General features: G+C 41.1%; 2 protein-coding genes across 2 annotated transcripts; one reads left to right on the forward strand and one right to left on the reverse strand.

Moving 5' to 3' along the window:
- The first annotated feature begins 249 nt into the window (after window positions 1–249).
- On the forward strand, window positions 250–7,185 carry ubxn6 (UBX domain protein 6). The gene is made up of 11 exons (XM_008297835.1): window positions 250–420; window positions 884–1,041; window positions 1,605–1,669; window positions 1,786–1,914; window positions 2,062–2,159; window positions 2,279–2,354; window positions 2,465–2,549; window positions 2,661–2,880; window positions 3,547–3,677; window positions 3,807–3,955; window positions 5,110–7,185. The coding sequence occupies exons 1-11, from the start codon at window positions 338–340 to the stop codon at window positions 5,233–5,235; spliced, it is 1,320 nt and encodes a 439-aa protein (XP_008296057.1). The 5' UTR covers window positions 250–337; the 3' UTR covers window positions 5,236–7,185.
- A 767-nt stretch (window positions 7,186–7,952) lies between these two features.
- On the reverse strand, window positions 7,953–20,546 carry chaf1a (chromatin assembly factor 1, subunit A (p150)). The gene is made up of 16 exons (XM_008297836.1): window positions 20,253–20,546; window positions 18,907–18,954; window positions 17,467–18,101; window positions 17,227–17,289; window positions 16,806–17,050; window positions 16,609–16,690; window positions 16,423–16,491; window positions 15,927–16,144; window positions 14,661–14,829; window positions 14,361–14,441; window positions 13,502–13,603; window positions 13,122–13,359; window positions 11,760–11,919; window positions 11,320–11,641; window positions 11,130–11,214; window positions 7,953–8,817 (listed from the first exon to the last, which is right to left on the reverse strand). The coding sequence occupies exons 1-16, from the start codon at window positions 20,314–20,316 to the stop codon at window positions 8,705–8,707; spliced, it is 2,694 nt and encodes an 897-aa protein (XP_008296058.1). The 5' UTR covers window positions 20,317–20,546; the 3' UTR covers window positions 7,953–8,704.
- Between the last annotated feature and the right edge of the window lie 839 nt (window positions 20,547–21,385).

Consider the following 21,385-nt stretch of genomic DNA (forward strand, 5'->3'; position numbering starts at 1 on the left):
ATGTGATTAAAAAGTGGCAAGGCCTCTATCATCCAAGAAAACATCTTAAATGGACAGAAATATATCTAGTGGTCACACTTTCCTTTAAAGGTGAAACGTCTTTCAGAACCAAACCGACAAGTCCAGTTTCTTTAGTCCACAAGCTTTTAGAACGTCTCCTCCTGTTCTGCAGTTCCGGACTCCACCACACGGCGGCGACACGACGGTCCATGAGGCGGAAGCAGTTTTGTGTCAGTTGTGACAATTTTGTTTTGGTCCTCCTCCTAGCTGAGCTCAGCTAGGTGCTCTCCATCTGTTTGCGTTTCTGAGCCCAGCTTTTCACTGACAGCTGGCGAAAATGAAGAAGTTTTTTGACGACATTAAGAAGGACATGAAATTTAAGTCTGCGGGACCCGGGAAGAAGCTAACAGAAGACACCAGGTAAATAAACTTCTCCCATCTGCTCCAAGGCTAACTAGAGCTAGCCGCGTAGCTAGCTGAGTAACGTTGGCAAAATTGAGTTAGCGAACTGCTGGTCGCTAATGAGAATTGATTTGCTCGAGCTAACAAGAACAATGCAGATTTCTGTGTTTTTTTTTCTCCGTGCATTCCTGTTTATCGGGCGAACGGTTACAGTTGGATTAAGTTATGTAACACTGAGCACGGTGGGAGGCTTCCTTCTCATTTCAGGGTAACTTGGCTAACAGTTAATCCCTGAACAAGCTCATTTAGCTAATGGTGTAAGTAACGAGAAGTGACACTTACGCGCATTTAAGCCACCTAACCGCCCAACAAGACATAGACTTGCTGTGTCACTGGTGTATTTGTGTTGTTCTCGTTAGTTATCGAAGGGAGATGTGTACGTGTCTCCTCACTTCGTGTTTCTCTGCTCGTGCCGCTGTAGTTCCAAGCCTGATGTGGTGCAGAGCAGCTCCAACGCCAAGCACAATCGCAATGTTCCCAGTGAAGGAGCCCAGAGGGCTGGAGCTGCAGCCCTGGCAAGGATCGAGCAGCAGCATCGGCCGAAGGTGCACACCTCCCAGGACGCCATCAGGAACCAGGGTGAGACAGACCCCTTACTTTTATGGACAGTAGGCCGTTTGAGCAATGTTGCTCTTCTTTGTTATTACATGCAATTATCAGCAGAGGTTCTGGGGTTGTGTAGTCTGTCAAACTGTGGCAAGAGAATGTGGTAATGTAGACTTAGTCCTGATTAAAGATGCATCTGATTTATATTAGTAATATTAGTGTAAATCCAGTATTATTGCCATTGATTAATGGGGCTGGGCAAAAATAAATAAATAAAAAATCACACTAATACAGGCAATACCTTATGGATAGCAATAAGCAAATTGTTTGTGTCGTAGCTTCACTTCAACACATCAGAAGTGTCATGAAAGCACATAATGGTAATGCAGAGTTAAGTTGCAGACTGTGCTTGGTTAGTAGAGCAGGTGGCCTCAAATCATCACAGGTGCAAAACCAGCTTCCTCCTGTACAAACAGTACACGCTGCAGCATGTACTCTGCAGTCACACATTTGTTGTTTATGATCTGTTTGCATGTGAAAGACACCAGTAACCAACACATGTCTGTAATTGTATGATTTTCTGCATTTGCTTGCAGTTAAAAGAGAACTGGAGGCAGAGGCGGCTTCACTGGCTGAAAAAGAAAAGGCAGCAGCAGCAGAGGTACGTATCAGGTCGAATCACGGGCTTCTCGAGTGACACAGTTTTGACATTATGTTTGATTTGCATTGAGACCTATTTAGACTAACAATGCTGGTGAATGATCATTTCTGTCGCAGGGATCCAAAGTGCCAGTGAAAGATCCCGCCTGTCTCTCCGTGTCAGGTGTGTATTTCACCTGTCCGCTAACTGGAGCCACGTTAACTAAGAGTGAGAGGGAAGTACGCATTAAAGAGGCTATTTTTATGGTATGTCTGAAGATATTGTTCCTTGCTCTTGTTTTAGCTTGAACGTGTGTGCAGTTCATGACAAGATATTAATGTGATTTCTATGAGATTGAAGGCTGTTCTGGTTGGTACTGTTGATAAAAATGTGTGCTCTGTTTTTACCGTCAGCGGTTTGAGGAGGATGCAATTGAGGCCTCTGTCATGATGATTTACACGTTTAACAAAGACAGAGACAAAGTGAAGGCTGCTGTGGACATTATAAGCAAGTAAGACGCTTACGGATTATAATGCTACTGACGGCTCGACTTTTTTCCTCATATTTTTTTACACAGTTGAGCGTCTTTATGAGCCTTCACGTTTACAGTGTTTATTGTTTTGTCGACAGGTATGTTGACAATATTTGTAAGAACCCCACAGAAGAGAAATACAGGAAGATTAAACTCAGCAACAAGGTGTTTCAGGTGCGTTTGAAGCTTGAGACTTCTTCACTTTTTTGACTCAGGACTAATGATTTATGACAGATTATATGCCATCCTTTTAAGAAGAAAGATCGTTTCTTGCTTTGTTTTAGGAGAAAGTTCGTTCTGTGGAGGGTAGTAGAGAGTTCCTGCAGGCTCTGGGTTTCACAAGCGTTATGATGCCTGTAGAGGGACAAGGTAAATTCATCCTGATGTTTTTAATAAATATCTTTACTGGCCAATGACTTTTCACTGATATAACACAGTCATCACATCTTCTTTCTGTGTCCCTCCTTTCGTGGAAATCAGAGGAGGAAGAGGAGTTCCTGGTATTACCAGAGCAAAGTCCCGACGCCCTGGAGCTGATGAAGGAGAGGAGGGATCGTCTTCAGAGAGGAGAGCCGGTCAGAGCTCAGCTGGACAGGCAGCCTCAAGCTTTCAGGCCTTCTCCTAATGCACAACGCTTCGAGCTGCCGCCAGAGTTCTACAACCTGACGGCGGACGAGCTCAAGAAGGAGCAGCAGCAGAGGTACAGTTTTAAGAGCCCAGCCCACGCTACAGAAGCTGTATTTGTTTCTTGATACATGAATAAATGGGAGAAAACAGGAAGTAGATGAAAAGCCTGTGTATTTCCTGGTTTGTGAAGCGGTAGAGTTGTGTCTTTGTGTCTTGTTCTTCCTTGCCATTCCTTTGAGCAGATAAATCTAATTGCACAGAAAACGTACCTTTTCTCTGATTAAGGTAGAGATTCCAGAGAGTCCGAGTACAGATCAATATCTGACCCTTTAATAGCATTTGCTGTTTTTAATTTACCACATTCATCAAAGTGCCGTTATAGACCCCTGATTCACCAGACTTTAACTAAATCAAAAGAACCACATGTTCGTGCTCTCGTGCTCAACAAAGCGCTCGTTGGTGTTTACAGTGTTTCCGTTGGAGTAAAACCATCAGAGGAGACAGTGACGGTCTCCAAGACACACGAAATACATTGAATATTTCCAGGAATGTATATTTAATTAGTTGTACGTGACGGCATATTTGACTCTAACAGCCTCCAACACACCCACCAATAATGGACGTTAATGCTTTCTTCTAGTGCTTCCTCTTTTTATGTGCACCTCCAGCCACAAAAATCACCGTGGTCTATTAGTGTTTGTCCATCAGTGAATGAACTGAAGGAGCTGTTATTTTTCAGGAGTGACTTGGTGGAGAAGAACGCCATGCTGCGCACTAAAGCCATGAGGGAGAGGGAGGAACAGAGGGAGCGAAGGAAATACAACTACACTCTGCTCAGGATCCGACTGCCTGATGGAAACCTGCTACAGGGTAGGAGTCGCTGTTTTTTCCATCATTTCACAGTACTGTAATATAGTAACCTTGACACAAGCCTGTCGAGCTGTTGACAGCCTGACAGAAGTGGTCGTGACTCAATAAAGATGGCGTCTCACCCTTCAGGGACCTTTTATGCCTGGGACCGGCTGCCTGTACTGTTTGGGTTTGTACGTGAGTCCCTGGTAGACGGCTGGCAGCCCTTTGAACTCATCGCTCCTGGAGGTCAAAAGCTACAAGAAGACGAAGAAGTCGCTCTCGCAGAGTGTAACTTGGTGAGTTGAGACCAGAGTTTTCTTAGGAAAACGTTAACAAACTACAGGCTTCTAGCACGAGGCCAGCTCCAACAGAGACTCTCCACATTTCATTTTGATACTGTGCCAGCACTGGAAATATTGTTCAAATGTAGTTAATAGTCAAACTATTATGACAGTAACTCTAGTATAAATTTAGTTACATCATCTATCATCATGGGCTGCATGGTGGTGCGGTGGTTAGCATCGTTGCCACGCAGATAGAAGGTCGCCAGTTGAGGACACCCGGGATCTTTCTGTGTGGACTTTGCATGTTCTCCCCGTGCAGCGTGGGTTCTCTCCGGGTTCTCCGACTTCCTCCCACAAGGTCCAAAAACATGTTGAGGTTAATTGGTGATTCAGAATTGTCCGTAGGTGTGAATGTGAGTGTGCTTGATTACTGTCTCTAAGTGTGGCCCTGTGATAGACTGGTGACCTGTCCAGGGTGTCCCCTGCCTTCACCCTGAGTCAGCTGGGATAGGCTAGGATTAAGCGGAGTGTAGATAATAGATGGATGGATCTATCATGATGCTGATCAATCACATTCAATCTTCTGTGCCCAGCATGCCTGCCTGCACCGAAGTACAGTTTGTGCACATGCAAGGGGAATGGCAACAAGATGCTAACTTCAGTTCACTTAACAGCTGCCCATGTCATTACAAATAGAAAAAATGAGCCACAGTATTACACTGGGGGACACTTTTCGTCATTATGATTCGTGTAGATTCTGTAGTTTATGAATGTGTATTAATCTGCCGTGCAACAGATATACTGCTTGCACTTGTTTCAGCGCCCAACAAGTGCCCAGCTGTTTCAGGAAACCACAGTATTTTTGTTAACTTTAATAGGACAAATGAGGTTGAGGCTATTTGCCACATTTAGGTTTCTATTCCATCAGAACACCAAAGTGCTTGTTTTTGGTATTTTATTATATGTTTTGTGCCCTACAATCTGGTAACTTGTGCCTGACATGTCTTATTATTATTGTATTATTTTATTATCTATATTGATGAAAGAGATGGGTAATATCAGACCAATGCAGACTAATTACACCAGAAATAATCATCTTTCACGCAGTCTAGATTTTGCCGTTTCCTGCAGTTAATGTCAAACTTTGTCTTTGTTTTTTTTCTCAGGTCCCTGCAGCCCTGCTCACGTTTGCCTGGGATGCAGCTGTGCAGGCTGACATCGCAGCTGCAGGCAGAAAGAGTCCCGCCATCCTCAAACCAGAGCTGCTGGAAACCATTCGGACCCTGAGCTGAGCAGACGTACTCTGACCCTGAAGTCTCCCTGCTACCTCCCCTCTTTCCTTCGCACTACTGGGGTGAAATTGCCCCTTGACTAGTGATACACTTATTTTTTACAAATTCTAACTTAAGTCAGTAGCAGTGATAGATGAGGGGCAACTTCACCCTGATGTGCTTGTTGCGCTGAGCGTATCCCTCCTCCTCTCCGTGTGGGGATAGTGTCGCCCTGCAGCCTGCCTCGGCAGCACGTTGTGTTGAAGGAAGCACTACTAACAGACGTAAGGACAAAGCGAGGGACTCGTGTTTGTCTTTTTTTTTTTTTTTTTTTTTTAGTTGCATCCTGAATGTAGATGCTGTGTAGTAAACAAGACTCTGTGGCAGCCTTCGTGCTTCGTGCTCTACCCAACAGTCAGGTACACTTTACATGGCATGTTGAGACCTTGTTTTAACTGTGTCACCACTTCCTCGACCTTTTTCAAAAGCATAGCAGAAAACCAAGTGGCGAAGGCAAGTAAAGCTGGTGTGATCTGCGGCTCCTTTTGATTCTTCAAGGCTGCTGGGTGTCCGTGGCTGTACTCGAGACTTGAAATGCTCTCTGCTTTTGTTCGACAGTGTTCAAGGTTAACTCAGTGTGTAGTCTGATGGTCGTCTGTTCTGATTTGGTGTGATAAGAGTCTGCCTCTGTTAACTGTAAACATACTGGAGCTTCCGTTGTCCTGTTTGTCCTCTGCTCTGCTCTGCAGTGGCCTTGCACTCCCTGATAATATACAACAGACTCTGTGATTGCTTCAACATGAGCACAAGCCCAAATCAGAAGTTAAACACATTTTTTCTGGATAATTTGATTTACATTCATTTCAAAAAAAAAGGAGACAGGTATTTTTAATTACAGATAACATCCAACTGTATAAAGTTTTGTAAGAGTGTTGACTATGCGCTGACAACGTGAGAGCGGTTCTAATACCAAAATATTTTCTTGTATTTTACTTGTTTTACGCACTTTGAGGGATTATTAAAACTTTATAAAACACTTTAGGTGTAAAGAGTACCCTAAGTTTAAAGTCAAAAAAATAAAAAATAAACCTCAAACATTACATTGTCCAAACAACTCAAGATGTTTGGAGGTTAATCAGAAGCTTCATGTAATCAACTCGCTCTGGCATGCACATAATCATGATGAATTACATTTCTGTTGTTAAAACCAGCAGCATGGACTAATTTAATTATTCTTGAGTCTTGTATTTGTTTGTATCAAACACATTCCCTTGCGATAAAAAGGGATCTTACTTTTAAACACGGTGGAACTGAATTTAATGAAAGCTCAAAGTTGTGACAGACTGAAGTTTTCTAACCATCTCTTTCCCCTCAGAACATTGTCATTGAAGGTTAACGCATTTATTTTCATGGTTGATTTTGCTGTTCATGAATCTCTACCCAGTAAATCTACAGAATTCTCCTGCTAGTTGTTGGTTAAGATGACAACAACCTACCTCTCATCATTCACTCTTCATACATCCCAAGTGAGTTGAATACTAACAGAAGTAGAGCTACAAAGCTACGGGGTGGTTTCTGTTTTTTTCTTGTCAGTGTTTTTAATTATGTTCAACACTTTTATGTTGTTCTAGTATTTGGTGCACACAAAACACGTGAAAAATATTACCAGCTGGGTGTTAGAAAACAAGCTGATGTCAAGTTTCCTGCACATTTCCAGCATTTGTAAGGCCAAATCAGCCATAAACGACATTTCTGCACTCCACTCCGGTCTTCTTCAGCCTGTCCACCAGTTTCTTTGATCAGCATTGCAACCTCCTAAAATAATTATCGAGCAGTTGTGATCTGTCCAGATGTTATGCTCTTGAGTTGTGTTCTGTTGCTTTTTGACCTGCCTGTACTAAAGATCGCTTGCACTGCATCTAAACTTTTGTTTAATAAACAGAATTACGAGGCAAACCTGCTAAACTTCAATTTGCGTTTATGGTTTTGGTGATTTGTATTCAAGTACAGTGTATGTCTGGAGTTTTAAATATGACAGGTTAGCAATTGGCCTTTTGCTTCTTAAATTCAGAATACAGTAAGATAAAAAACAAATTACTGGATCAGATTGGCAGCACAGTGTCTTTTAAAGGTGTTCAGCCATGTGTGACTTACATTTTGTACATTAACACTGTGGCCAATCCAGGTTACTAGTAGGGGTGGGGAAAAAAAGTGGAGGAAGATTGTGTAGTTAACAGCAGCAGAAACACACCATTTCTAAATAAAATGTTAATAGGAGCAGCTTCTTAATGTGGCAAACACACACTTAAGTGTATTCTTAATAACCAAATAGTCTCTCCCATAAGAATTTCTGAATTTACTGTTCCTGTGAAATAGTGTTAGCAAAACTGCATTGCCCAGAAGTGCAATGCCAGTTTACACTCTGTTTATTAGGGACCCATCAGCTAAAAGAAACAGTCCTGCAATCAAGTCCAGCTCCCTGACGGTGTTAAAGATCAGTTTTCATTCATCTAGTAGGTGTCATTTAACTGTGGTAACTTCAGAGGATGCAGACTGCTGCTGTTTAACTGCAGGGTTTTACTGACAGCTGTTTCTAATATTTTGTCCACCTCGTTTATCAGTTTCATGGTGGAGCTATGCCAAAAAAAAAAAAAAAACCTCTTCTCGTGTAACATCCGCATCTTCTGCATTTGTCACCAACACAGCAGTTAGAACCAGTAAAGCAATGACGAGTCCGGTAATGAATGCAATATAAAAGTGCAGCACTTTTATTCAGGTTTAATGAATTTATCCTGTTCAAGTATTCTTGAAAAATACAGAAAATACATATTTATAAAACATCGTGACACTCGACCTAACTGTACAAGTACAGATCTAACAACTACTCCAGCGAGTTATCAGAATTAGAAATTGCAGAATAAATGCACCCATTGAAATCACAGGAAAATGTACAGATGGACTTTCAGCCTATCATCTCCCACCTCTCACTTCTGGGAAACTATATACATTTAGACCATAAGAAAACCAATAACTTCATGAGTTCAAACATTTCCAAAAACCGTAAATAATGGTGTTGTTGATTCTCCTCATGAAAATTGGCCATTTCTGTTCTGCTCTTCCTCTCTCTGTTCAACCCAATCTGCAGTAGCTAAAGCCGGAGACGTCCGACCGAAACATCAACGCAAAAACATCAGACATTGATAATGAGCTCTGGATAATCAGCCCTCAGTAATCAAGCCAGTCACTCTGATCTTCTGGACAACTTTTACCAGAAAGACAGCTACTGACTCCTTTATAAAATAATTAGATGAGAGGGACTCGTAATACTGAGCAGACGTCACCTGCTGCGAGTTGCCTGGACCAGAGTTTGGAGCTTCATCTTGCACGAAGACTTGATTCTGTCTTGGACGCAGTCGAGTTCAGAACCAGGAAGGAGAATAAATGAGGGAAACGGGGACAGGTTGGTTAGAGAAGACTCCTTGTCTCGTCCTCAGACGGTGGCGAGTGTCGGAGCAGAGCTGGCCTCGGGGAGAGCAGCTGTGTCAGAGGGGGTCGCTTCCATTTGAGCTCCTCCGTCGCTGGAGGACTTGGCTGTGGTTGAACCTGAGAAGTCAAAGGCAATAAAATTTAATTTAGATGAAAATGTGTGCAGCCATTTTAAAGCTGAAGAGTTTGCAGGTGCCTTAATCACAAATGATAAAAGACTGTTGATATTACTAGTTGGCATATTTACATAAATAGCCCATGCCACAGTCTTCCCTTCTACTGCCAGTGTTTGAACCTATGAACATAACTTTTGATTTGTGGCAAATATTTTGGGGAAAATCCAAATGATGGGACATTTGTACTTCTTCCTGAGTGCCTTGCCTCTATTCTGCCCGCCAACAGCACCAACAGTGACACCCAACATTAACTTAGGAAAATAGTCTGCAAACAACATACAGTGATTAACAAAGTGCTTTCATTCGCACTCAGCTCTCGACATTTTACTATTTTGAACAGGAATGAGGAATTAAACTGAATTCACCTTCTTACACACACATTTGAGCAGCTCACTGGGCTTCTCTGAGAAGTCAGAAATTAATCAAGCATAACATTCAACCACTAAAACTATTTTTTCTGTTAAGAAATGCAAGTAAATAACTAGAATCTGACATCTTATGTACAACTAATAACAATGTGCTTTACTTTTTTTCTGTATTTTTGTAAAATAGTACATTTGAAAATTCCTGGATAACAATAATAAGCATATTTTCGCATTAAAACATTTTGATTAAATAGCTTCTACATACTGGTGTATTAACCATTAATACATGTGTTATGCACTGTACCTATCTTACATCTCCACATTTTGTTTTGGTCTTGTTCACGAGCACAAACACACCGAACATGCTGGAATAGTGTTATGTGGACAGCTACAGCGATGTATGAACACCAGATTATTTATAGCGTACAAGCAGAATGGACAGCCAGGAGATATTCACTAAATTTGGCAACGATTGGGATTTGAATCGCATGCTCCACCTTTAACTCTACTATGCCTAAACACCGCAGCTGTATTCCGACATGAATAAAAGCTCATAAAACTATAAGGTGATCAGCTTAGTTTATTGGTTGGCTTAATAGATGCAGTACTTTTTTCATCCATTCATTAGTAATATATGCTTGGGCTCATGTCTTAAATATCATGATGATGCAAAACACTTCAGAATCTTGGAGTAAACATTAAAGTCTATCTTTGGTTGTTGATTTAACCCCTAGAAACTCACCTATGTGTATCAAAGTTGCATATTTGAAAGATTTTTTCATGATAATAATCCTGTCCTGTCTTCAACTGGCTTAGATGTAACTCTCAAATGTGCAGATCAATTAAGTTCCTGCCTCCCCCCTCCAGTGACAGCAGCTCAAGCACAACAGCTCACCTACGAATCTGTTCAAAGACTGGAGCTCTACGCTGCCAAAAACAATGATCAGTTGTAATAATGAAGGAACTCAAGAATACAAGTTTGTACCAGAAACCAATCCTGAACTGGTTCCTAAGGTGTGTTACATATAAAAACCCAGAAGTCAGAATTATTATTTGCGACTGCCATCAGCACACTTCAGTTTCAATGCTCAGCCATGGTGTCGATCACTTATTACACACATGATAGGTCTTCTAGCATATATTAAAAAAAATGTAAACATCAAATAGGCATGTTAACAATGCTCTGTGCTGACTTCCTGACGCTCTCCAAGAAGGCTCTGGAGAGAGTCAGGAAGTCAGCACAGAGCATCATAGGAGCACAGCTGTCCTCTCTGTCAGACATCTATGACACCAGATGTCTGCGCAGGGCCAGAAGCATCACCTTCGATGGTTCACACCCCGAGCACAGCCTGTTCTCACTGCTGCCCTCAGGAAAGAGGTACCGATCCATCAAGGCCCGCACATCCAGACTCACCAAAACGTTCTACACAAGTGCAATACGGGTACTGAACGCACATTAGTCTATAGTCTGTACTATTTATCCCCTATTTATTATTTATACTATACTATGCTATATATACTATATTATAATTATGTTTTAATTATTATACTATACTCTACATTTTGTATATATTATATTAATTATAATAATTATTTATTTATATTTCTCATATATCCACAGTGTTCCTACCTCAACAATATATGCAATATATTTATTCTACCGTTTGGCTAACTGTACATACTTCCTACTGGCTCCTTTGTAAATACATGTATATATTCTTACTTGTCTTTTTCCACTTTTGCACCACAGGAGTTGTCTTTTAATTTCTTTGTACTTTGTGTATGATGAAAATAAAAGCATTCCATTCTATTCTTTAAAAAAACCATGCAAATTTGATTTTCAACAGAAAATGACAGCTTTTTTTTAAATTCCTTCTGGGTGACTCACCACTCTGTGTGGAGATAATGACACAGTCTTCCTCATCATCATCCTCAGTGTCGGCTTGAAAACCATCAGCCTCCGTTGCTTCCGTCTGGCAAAGACAGTAAAAAAGCAACAGTCAATTATTGAACTGCATGTTTTTACCAGAAGGGCAACTAAAATGTAAAAGTGAAATCTGCTACAAATCCTTGACTACCTGCTCGGACTCGGTACACTTCTTCATGAACTTGGTGATGGACATGCTGCCTGTGCTCTTCCTTTTGTTGGAGGACGAGGACGTAGTGGAGGACGTCTGGGGTGTAGTGGGAGAGTTTCCTTGAGAGCCTGTGGCCGCCTGGGGTTCTTCTCGGGTGTCTTCTCGGGCTCCTGTGGTGAGGTAGGTCCACTGGCAGGGCACTGGGAGAGCCTCCTGGCCGAAACGGGACAGGACCTCGGGGTGCACGTACCAGCAGCAGCGTCTGTAGGTCGAGCGCTTCTCGTAAACAGCATTGTTCTTCATGAGGCGCCTCAGCTGCATTCTGATCATAACAGGAGGGAAAACCATGATTACACTCGATGAAAACATTAATAGTGTGTTTACTATAAATTTTTATATCCTATATTTATATCTAAAATGTTCACCAGATAATACTTTACCTTGTGGGAATGTTTTCTGCCGGGCTTGGAGGGCTGGACGGATCAGGAGGTGATGAAGAGGAGGAGGAAGTCTGCTGACGATAAAACTCCTGAAACTCAGTGATGATCACTTTCCAGCTGTTGAGATTGCCATGCAGCAGAGGCAGCAGCTGACCGAGTACTGTGCAAGGAAAGGATAGTAGAGTTAAGTTTTTACAATAACGCTCATTATCAATCATTGAACTGTTAAAAATAACAACTTTCACAGCAGTATAGTGATATTTAATTAGTCTGTAAAAAGAAATATTTCTCTAAGCTGTTTTTTACCTATTTTTTACAAACGTTCGCAAGTAAACTCAACTCAAACATAGAAAAGAGGGTTTATTCAGAGTGTATACTCTATAAGCCATGAATTATTAATTATGCAATGTGACGTATTGAATTTAAACCTGGAAATCAAGAAAAAATTCTGTAAACCAACCAATAGTGTGAGCAGTACTAGTCTAGTGGAGCACTGCAAAAACAGGGCAGTCAGTGCATTATGTCACACAATTTTACCATGAAATATACTTATTAGTACACATCTTTGAAATGTATAGATCCATAACACAAGGTCCAATAACATTTTATGGTATTGTATATTAAGTGCATCCATCAAGAAGATGTCAAACAAAACGATAGTTGTGCCAGCTCATAAGGGAAACTAGGCTTAGTCCATAAATCATGCCATGCAGCGATCAGACCACACAGTCCAATGACGCCTTGCAACTTGAAAGAGCCCGTATTATGCTTTATTGGAGGTTTTTCTATAGCTTTTGGTGTGCATGAAAAAGATCTGCTAACTTACAAAAAGTCCACATTATTCTCTCCTACAGAAAACCCTGATCCTCACCCTGCCTGAAACACCTCCTTTGACGTTCAGGCTTTTCCACTGTGACTCATTTACTTCAGCATGTAACACATTTGCATTTTACCTGCCTATAGTGGAAGAGTTTCAGCGTTCTCACATCCTCAGACAAAGACTGAGCAGCTTCCTCACAGTACACTACTAATTTCTCCCTAGAGCCGTTTCTGCCCTACACTCGGATCTGGGGTCACAGTATGTAACTAACGTTTCTCACTTTGTCGGGCCAGCTGACCAATCAAAGTAGAGGGGGATTTTTAGGGAGTTAAATTGAACCATTTAAGACAAAGAGGTGCTGCAGCAATGTACAGCATGAGAAACTGCATTTTTGAACATGTTGTTAACCCCTACAACAAAATAAACGCGGAAATGTGAACAATACGAGCTCTTTAACGGTGACTGCTCTCCAACCTTGGAGATTGGAGATGACTGTTCTCCAACCTTAACCCATGAATGCAAACCAACCACATGACACTTACACTTCTCTTCTCTTTTACTCTCCTCGGGGCTGGGGCTGGTGTCTGCTTTGGGTAAAGGCTCTACCAGACACACAGCATAAGGCTGGAAAAGTTCAGAAGTAAGTCCTTCTCCCTCCCAAACGCAGCCCCTCACCACCGGCTCCAGCACCTTCATCTTCTTCTTGGTGGACATGAGCTCGTCCCATTCCCTGGCTTTAAGTTTCTGACGCAGTTTTTGCTTCTCCAGGTCCCCACCCTCCTGGAAGGTGGAATGTGTGTTAACAGTAATACAAACGGTAAACTTTCCTAAATAATTTTGCAACAAGACAACTGATTAGATTTTTTTGGAGAGAGAATTCAACATTTACTGAAAACAACCAATATCGCAGCCATCGTCATACCTCCTCTTCCAGTCCCCCCTCGTCATCTGAAAGGTAGCCGTGAGGAACAAAGAAGCCGTCATCATCATCGTCGTCATCTTCACCTCCTTCCTCCTCATCTTCCTAGAAGTGGTCAACAATGAAGACCTTTTTAATAACTAAAGTAACTGTCTTCTTGTTCATGCTACATTTGTCATTGCGATGTTACAAAACAAATGTAAGTGTGTACTCTGTCGTGTGCTCAAGTTCAGATTCTGGCAAATGTCAGCTATACCGTTTTTTTAAACTACGTATGGATTGTAACAGATAACAACAGGAAATGTGTATCGTGGGTCAAGCCACTTTATTTGTGAAAGCATGTTATTGCATGTTTGTAAACTCGACTTTGGGATGATTGCTTTATTTGGACAGGCACTGAGCATTTAAATCTATCAGTTAACATTTAATCACATTTGTGTTTTTGTCCAAATTGTGTTATGACATGCAGACAAAAGCAGAAGCTTCTTTGAAAACTCACTGTGGTTTGTGCTGACTGAATTTTTGAGTCAGTAGCCAAATAGCACCTAACTAAAAATAAAAAAGGGGGAGCTGAGGTGTTTATAACTAATGTTAAAGTTCAAAGCAAAAAAAGGTTTGTACAACACGATCAGTGTTTAAATATGGCCACTGCTCGCAAGTTTCGAGACTCTACAATTTGAGAAATAAAACCAATAACTGACTTTGACCATAATGCTAACAATATGCAATATTTCGATGTCAGTATACCCAGCATATTTTGCTTGTCTAAACACGTAAAATACTGTGTATCAATGTAGATACTTAAAAGAAAACAGGAAAGCCAATAAACAACTAAATTTTTTCATCGTCCAACAAAACGTACCCCTTCACTATGAGACAGAGACTCTCCTGGTTCTTCTTCCTCCCATTCTTCATCACTGTCCACCTCGTAGTCAAGCAAATCCTGTGGTGGTAGAACACAGCTGTGAGCGTCACGGTTACAGAGGCAGGCCACTGAATCAAAGCTAAAATCGTAAAAGTCAATAAAATGTAATGCTATGCAATGTTTCTCAGTTGATACACGTGTCTGTGTTACATTTTAACACATGCATCATTAAAAATGCTTTGTATTGTGGACGACCTGCAAACTAAACAGGTTGATGCCATTGTGAAATAGTTCTACCTTGTCTTGTCTGAGGGGACAGCGAGGTGAGATGTGTGAGCTCTTTTTACTCCAGGTGCCCCAGTATGCTGGACGGTAGTTTTCATGGAACTTGAGAAGCTTCATGGGTCCATAACGTTTTCGGTCTGGTACACCATCTGGTTTTGGCCCTTCGACTGTTGTACACTCCCTGAAGAATCAGTGAAAGATGGAGAGAAACAATCGTTAACCATAAAGCTACAGAAAAATCGGATTAAAAAATTGTAATCAATCACAAGTGTTTCCAAATCTACACATGAGCAAACATCTGCCAGAGCAGTCACATTTTTTAAAACTGGTTGTTACTGGCAGGATGTCAGGGTATCGCTGTCATATCTAAATTAAATCAAGGCTACACATTAATGCAAACGACCTCAAGGTGTCACAAAGCACATTTATGGGGCTGAGATTGCTATGGTAACTTCTGAAAACTTTTGTTGAACCGAGTGAACTTTTAACAAATCGTACTGAAGGAGCAGCAGAGCAACTTTGCCACGTTCAGCTCAACATGTAGTCAAATGCAAACTGTTTAGTGAAATATATAGACGAAATTAATACAGAGCTATTACCGATTCTGCAAATGTTTAGTGAGAAAAGTTAGAGTCACGCTTCATAAAACTCTAAGAATTCAGGCACTGGCATCACACCCTGTATTATTATAAGATGTGACCACATTAAACAGGTTGTTTTGGATTATGTCCTACATGATGAAGTGTTTTATTCAAGAATTAACACCGTTGACAACAGCACATAAAATAAGCGATTTCAACAACCGGGGTCTTAACCAAGAACATTGGTTAATGGGGTCTTCCTGTGTCTATGCTTCACCTCCCCAAGTTTAATGAAAGTCAGCTTGGAAGGTTTTGCATAATCTTAATTTACAGCCACACAGATCATTGGATATATCTGGAATTTCCTTGTTGCTTCAATATCATTGTCCATTTTAATCAGTACATCTCATCTTTGTTGCCATAGGGCAGAGGTGTCCAATCCTGGTCCTCGAGAGCCACAATCCTGCATGTTTTAGATGTGTCCCTCTTCCAACACACCTGATTCAAATGATCAGCTGATCATCAAGCTCTGCAGAAGCCTGATAACGATCCTGATCATTTGAATCAGGTGTGTTGGAAGAGGGAAACATCTAAAACATGCAGGATTGTGGCCCTCGAGGACCAGGATTGGACACCCCTGCCATAGGGCAACCATGTGGGGAGGACTGTACACAACTTGGAATAATCACTGTCTTACCTGAGTGAGTCTGTTTGCCTGGGTTTGGTGGGTCCTGACCATCTGGGTTTTTGCCCAATCCAATCTTTCAATCCATTCAAGTTATCAGCAGGGTTCAACAAACACCGGTCCAGTTCCTCCAGAACAGAGTCCTCACACTGAACCCGGCACAGTGGTGCTAAATACATGTTCTCTTTTATCTCAAATGGAGCGAACTTCCCACATGCAGCTGCAAGAGTCTAAAACGACAAAGGGACAAAACAACTAGCGGTTATATTATTGATGCTTATGAAATCAGTTGACTGTTTTAATTAAAAGAAGGGACACATAAGATCACAATATGTGTTACAATTCAACCTTTTGCAGTTGCTGCACAAAAGACAATAAATTAACCACTGGCTAACATACATGAGTTCTACAGAAAATACAGTTTATAGACCAATAAATCAAAACAACAACAAAAAAAAACTGTAGCCAATTTTGAATGTATCTGTAACAAAGTTTAAGATTTACTCACCTTTGGAGCCTGTTGGATCTTGGCTTTCTGCAGAAACCGTGTAATTTCTGCTTTCTCAGCTTTGAGACGCTGCAAACAGAGCAAAACGTTCAAAAGATTATTTTAAAAAAATCATGAATTTCAACTATGGAACTAGAGATACGTAGCATCTATGCTGCTCATTGTGAGACTGTCACAAAAACGTACATCTTTCTCTTCTTTCAACCGTTTCTCCTCTTCCTTTATTCGCTTTTCCTCCTCTTTCTTCCGTTTTTCTTCAAGTTTGGCACTGAGGCAAATTTTAAGCAATTTATTTTTGGCATATCAGCGTCATTATGTCTGCTGTCACATTGGTAGCAAACACTGATTAAAATGACTGAAAAAGAGACCTTTGCATTACTCACTCTTGCTTGGCTTTCCGCAGCTCCTCTTTTGCTTTTAACCTCTCTGCCTTTTCCTTCTCCTCCTTCTCCTTTTTCTCTCGTTTCTCTCGCTCGTCTTTCTCCTTTTTCTCCCGTTTTTCCCTTTCTCGTTCCTCCTTTAGTTTGCGAGCCTCTTCTTTCTTTTTCTCTTTTGCAGCTTTGGCCTGTTCCTTCTGGCGTTCCTTCTCCTGTCGCAGCCGAAGCCTCTCCTCTTGTTCTTGTAAACTCTACAATTGCAATTCAGTTTCATGTGGTCAGTTTCTCTATTAATCAATAAAAGTGGATGAGAAATACAACCCATAACAAAAGAGGCTGTGTTTTAAATCATGTTCTTAAGCTTAGAATTAGTGAATTTAAAACATATTTTTGAACTATCTTGCACTGTATACATAAAAGGTTTCACCTTCAATGAGCGTCTTTTGACCTGTTTTTGCTCTCCTGGTACCTTGGGGGTGGTCTTTGGCTCCTATGAGGGAAGAAAAAAGCAACGTCTGATAATCATCTCTGATAATCATTCCACATTCCATTAATGGTAGACAGATAATGCTAACCAGAATTTGTTCAATCAGGACTAACATCTTTCAGCTATTAAACAGCCCTAAGTGGTATTAAACAGAATGCAGGCAATGGGTGCTGTACATACTGTAGGTGTAGTCGTGGATGTGGCGTCATCAGTCTTGGACTTTTCTGGTGAGCTATCAGACATGGAGCTGACCGATGAAGCTGACTGCATGGACTTGTTTCCCAAACTAGAAACATTTGCCGACTCATTCTGCTCCTCAGGCTCACTGTCAGAATCCTGCGTTGTGTCAAGCTGCGAAACAGATTCCACCTGATCTTCGTCTTCTATCTCCTCTACTTCAGCATCATCGGTTACTATGCAGTCTAAAGTGTGTGTTTTAGGAGTGTCATCCACATTGCTGGATTTCTTAGAAGAGGCACTTTTGTCTTTGCATTGATGCTTGTCTTTTGCTGGGACGCAGGGAGAGGCAGAGGCAGGTGAAACACGTTGTTTTACAGACGGTGATTCTATGTCCTCAGTCAGATCGATAACATGGTTTTCATCTGAGGATGCTGCAGGGCATCTGCGGCTTAGGAAGCCATCAAGTGGCCCCCGGCCATTAACCAAAGGTGGTCTGCTGCGCACAGAGAGTGGAGAAGGCTCATTCTCATTCTCCCTGTCTGAGACTTCAGGTTCAGGGCAGGCGTGGGCACAGGGGCGCTTTGGCGGCTGGTTCTCTTTAGGTTCAGGGTTCAGGCGCTTGAATGGGAGGCGAGCTGCAGGAAAACAATAATACTGATCATTTAATTGCACTACTGTGCAAATATCATGTCAAATAGGTTTGATCAACAATGCATAAAAGTGGGGAATAATTAACTGAAAGACAGAACAAACAAAAGTCCAGAAAAAATTAATAGGCACTATAAATTAGAGCTGAAGGAAAACATCTAATCTCAATTTTTCTCACAAATATCACAAATGCAATTTGACAAGCAGTATAATTTTTTTCAAGTCAAGTTTCAGTTCTATTAACTAAGAAATAGATTTAAAATATGATGAAGTTTGACCACATGAGACACAAGCAATTGCCAGACACAATTTTACAAAACAGTTGTTTAAACCCTCGATCAGACACATTGCAAAATATACCAGTGATGGTAATCAAAAGATGAAACTGGGCTTCTGTCAGTCAAGCCACAGTGTGCATACCTAAATCACATACTATACAACTGCCGTGCACAGACTATCCATTCAAGTCTCATTCTTTTCAAATGCAAAAAAATACTAATAAATAAAATGAATTACAGAATCAGTTTCATTATTTAAGAGCCATACTTTGTATATTCTAAATCGTAGACTTTGCAATTAGCTAATTCCATTGTTTTAAATGGCAATTATGATTTGAAATCGACTAATTGTTCAGCCCAACCGTAAATGTAAGGTATGAATACACAATGGACATGAAAATGACCAAACCTCCATGCTAGATTATCTTCAATGGTATCTAATGTCTTATTCTCAAGGATATTATGTCACTAGTGTCCAAAATATTGAAAAATAACAATTTGATGTTGCACTTACCTTGGATAAGTTTCTTGTTGGCGTCGTTACTTGGCTTACAATCCATGCCTATAACAAAAACAAACATAGGAACATCATAACTTCACTTAAAATCATTCAAATTTGCAATAACAAATTGACACCAACACTGTCAGACAGCTTTTGAGAGTTACATAGATGAATGCTGTTGTGGTAACAACTAAAGCTTTCAGTAGCAAATAAAAAGACTTAAAAAAGAATTTAAATGACAACCCCATTTAAAACTCATTTACCTTACTATACACAACTAAAATACAACGCTTTTATATTTACACATTCAATGGATTAAAAACTCCACTGAGCCATTATTTATTGATAAAATTTAGTTGCAGCAGCGTAACATTTGTTTAGTATTGTCATAACCTAATGCCAGTGTAGCTGATGTACTGTGGGCCGTAAAATCCTCATCAATCTGTATTAAACTAAGATACAGTACAAACGCATCGAAAGAGGTCTTTAAAAGAGTGCTGGAACAAATGTCAGAATACTTTGCCACATCCGTGTGACAACATCACAGCGTTACAGTGGATGTAGTGGTTGTGTTTGGTTTGCTCTCCCGCCAACCGGTGTATGAGTCGGTGCTGAAGGCCCGGTCGAGCCACCGTCTGGGGCTGTCAGGACGAGGACGACTGCCCGGTGACAGAACCGAAAACTTCGCACAACCAGGGAAACTAGTCGTGACTTCATGTAATGTTACAACAGCCACAAAGTTCGGACGTGTGTAAAAGCAAAAACAAAGGAGCAGATTTGAGGACTATGAAAACAGCTTTTATGTGCAGTGCTGAGCATCTGGGGGACGCTAACACAGCTAGCTTGTCTGCTCATGTAACTAAAATTAGCTAGCACCTTTGCTAGGCGAACCGGGCAGAGCTATAGGCTAGCAAAGCAACTGCAACAAAGGTTAAAGCCGTTTTGACGGCTAGAGACAGTTTTGTGAGTATAAAATACTGACATTGAGGCCTAACTTAATTTCTGTAACATAAAGTTTATGTTAAAGTGTCGTGTCAGGCTTTAATTAACATGATAACAGCAAAGTGGCAAGTGAGACGTTCACAGCAGGCTTTAATGTTCCAAGTCAACGGCAGCAGTTGACGTTTGTCTCCTTACCATGACAATAGCTGACGGTGTTAAATTGAGATTTTTGGCGTTGACTGCGGTGAAGCTGTGCGGCGAACACACAAACAGAATTGTCTTTTGTCAACTTGTCATCGTTTTGTGCTCGCCAAAACGCACAGACGAAACAACGCGTCGTCCAGGGTGTATTAGTAAACTTTATGACAAGTTGTTTAGACCGCGTTAGAGCTTGCTAGACGATGCAGTATCATTACCTTTTCTGCGGGGAGTCGATGCTGCCAAATGTCCGTCCACAGGTGGATTTTCCGCCGCCAGCATCCCAACCGCTAACCCGGGGCTTGTCTCGTTTTACGATATTCTCCGGTTTAAAACCAAAAGAAAAAAAAAAACTTCAAAACGCCAGCACAGACCCGAGGGTGTCCCCACTAACGAACGGAATACCGTGCTGCTATTGAAACGACATGTAATTTATTTCACATTGAACATAGCGCAGCCTGTCCGCAGCTCCTACATGCTCCCCTGCTTCACCCCGCTGCCGCCTCGCGCTCCTCAGTCGGAATTGGCGGGAGTTTGTCACTTCCATCTATAACCTTCTCTTATTGGTCGAAGCACCGTCACCGGGCAGCGCAGGAAAGTTTGATTTGCGTACCTGCGTCGCACGGTTATGACGTCGTGCTTCTCTTGGAGCGCAGTGACAGAGGCGTTGTTATGATACTAAAGCACTGGTGGCTTAACCCGGGCGACAAATCTTTAGATTTTAACCTCATATTTATCATCCATTCATCCATCCATTATCGATACACGGCTGCCATTAATAATAAGAATCAACTTAATTGGTTAAGTGTGTGTGTGGGGCAAACCGGAGAAAGATTCAAGACTTTTATTTGCCACATGCTCATACAGTATGTGCAGTGAAATGCAAAGCGAATATTCTAGCCTTAAAGTCATAAATAAAAGGAGGAAGAGATTACAAAGCTAAGGTGCAATGTGCATAGCCGTGTGCGTGTCTGTGTGTGTTATGCATGAAAGCACAAGTGTGTATGTGTGTTCATTCACATACAGTATTTGTTTTATACATATTCACATGTATCCAGTGTGCTGTGGCTTTCAGATGAGGTGCAACTGATCTTGCTCTTAAGAGGAAGAATGATGTTCAGGTGAACAAATTCACAGAGGAATAAAATCATTCCACAGGACAACTACATGTGAAATCTTGAAAAGTTTAAAAGATTCAGTATTATCAATACAAACATGTTACTTCTGCATAAACGATATTCTCAAGCTGGGATGTCGCTCAGACTTTAACTGCAACATAAATGTTTGACAACATATAGAATATATATTTTTTATGTATTTATTTAACAAAACGGTTACATTTTTGCTAAGG

The sequence above is a fragment of the Stegastes partitus genome, unplaced genomic scaffold (assembly GCF_000690725.1).
Source record: "Stegastes partitus isolate 25-593 unplaced genomic scaffold, Stegastes_partitus-1.0.2 Scaffold1252, whole genome shotgun sequence".
Lineage (NCBI taxonomy): Eukaryota > Metazoa > Chordata > Actinopteri > Pomacentridae > Stegastes > Stegastes partitus.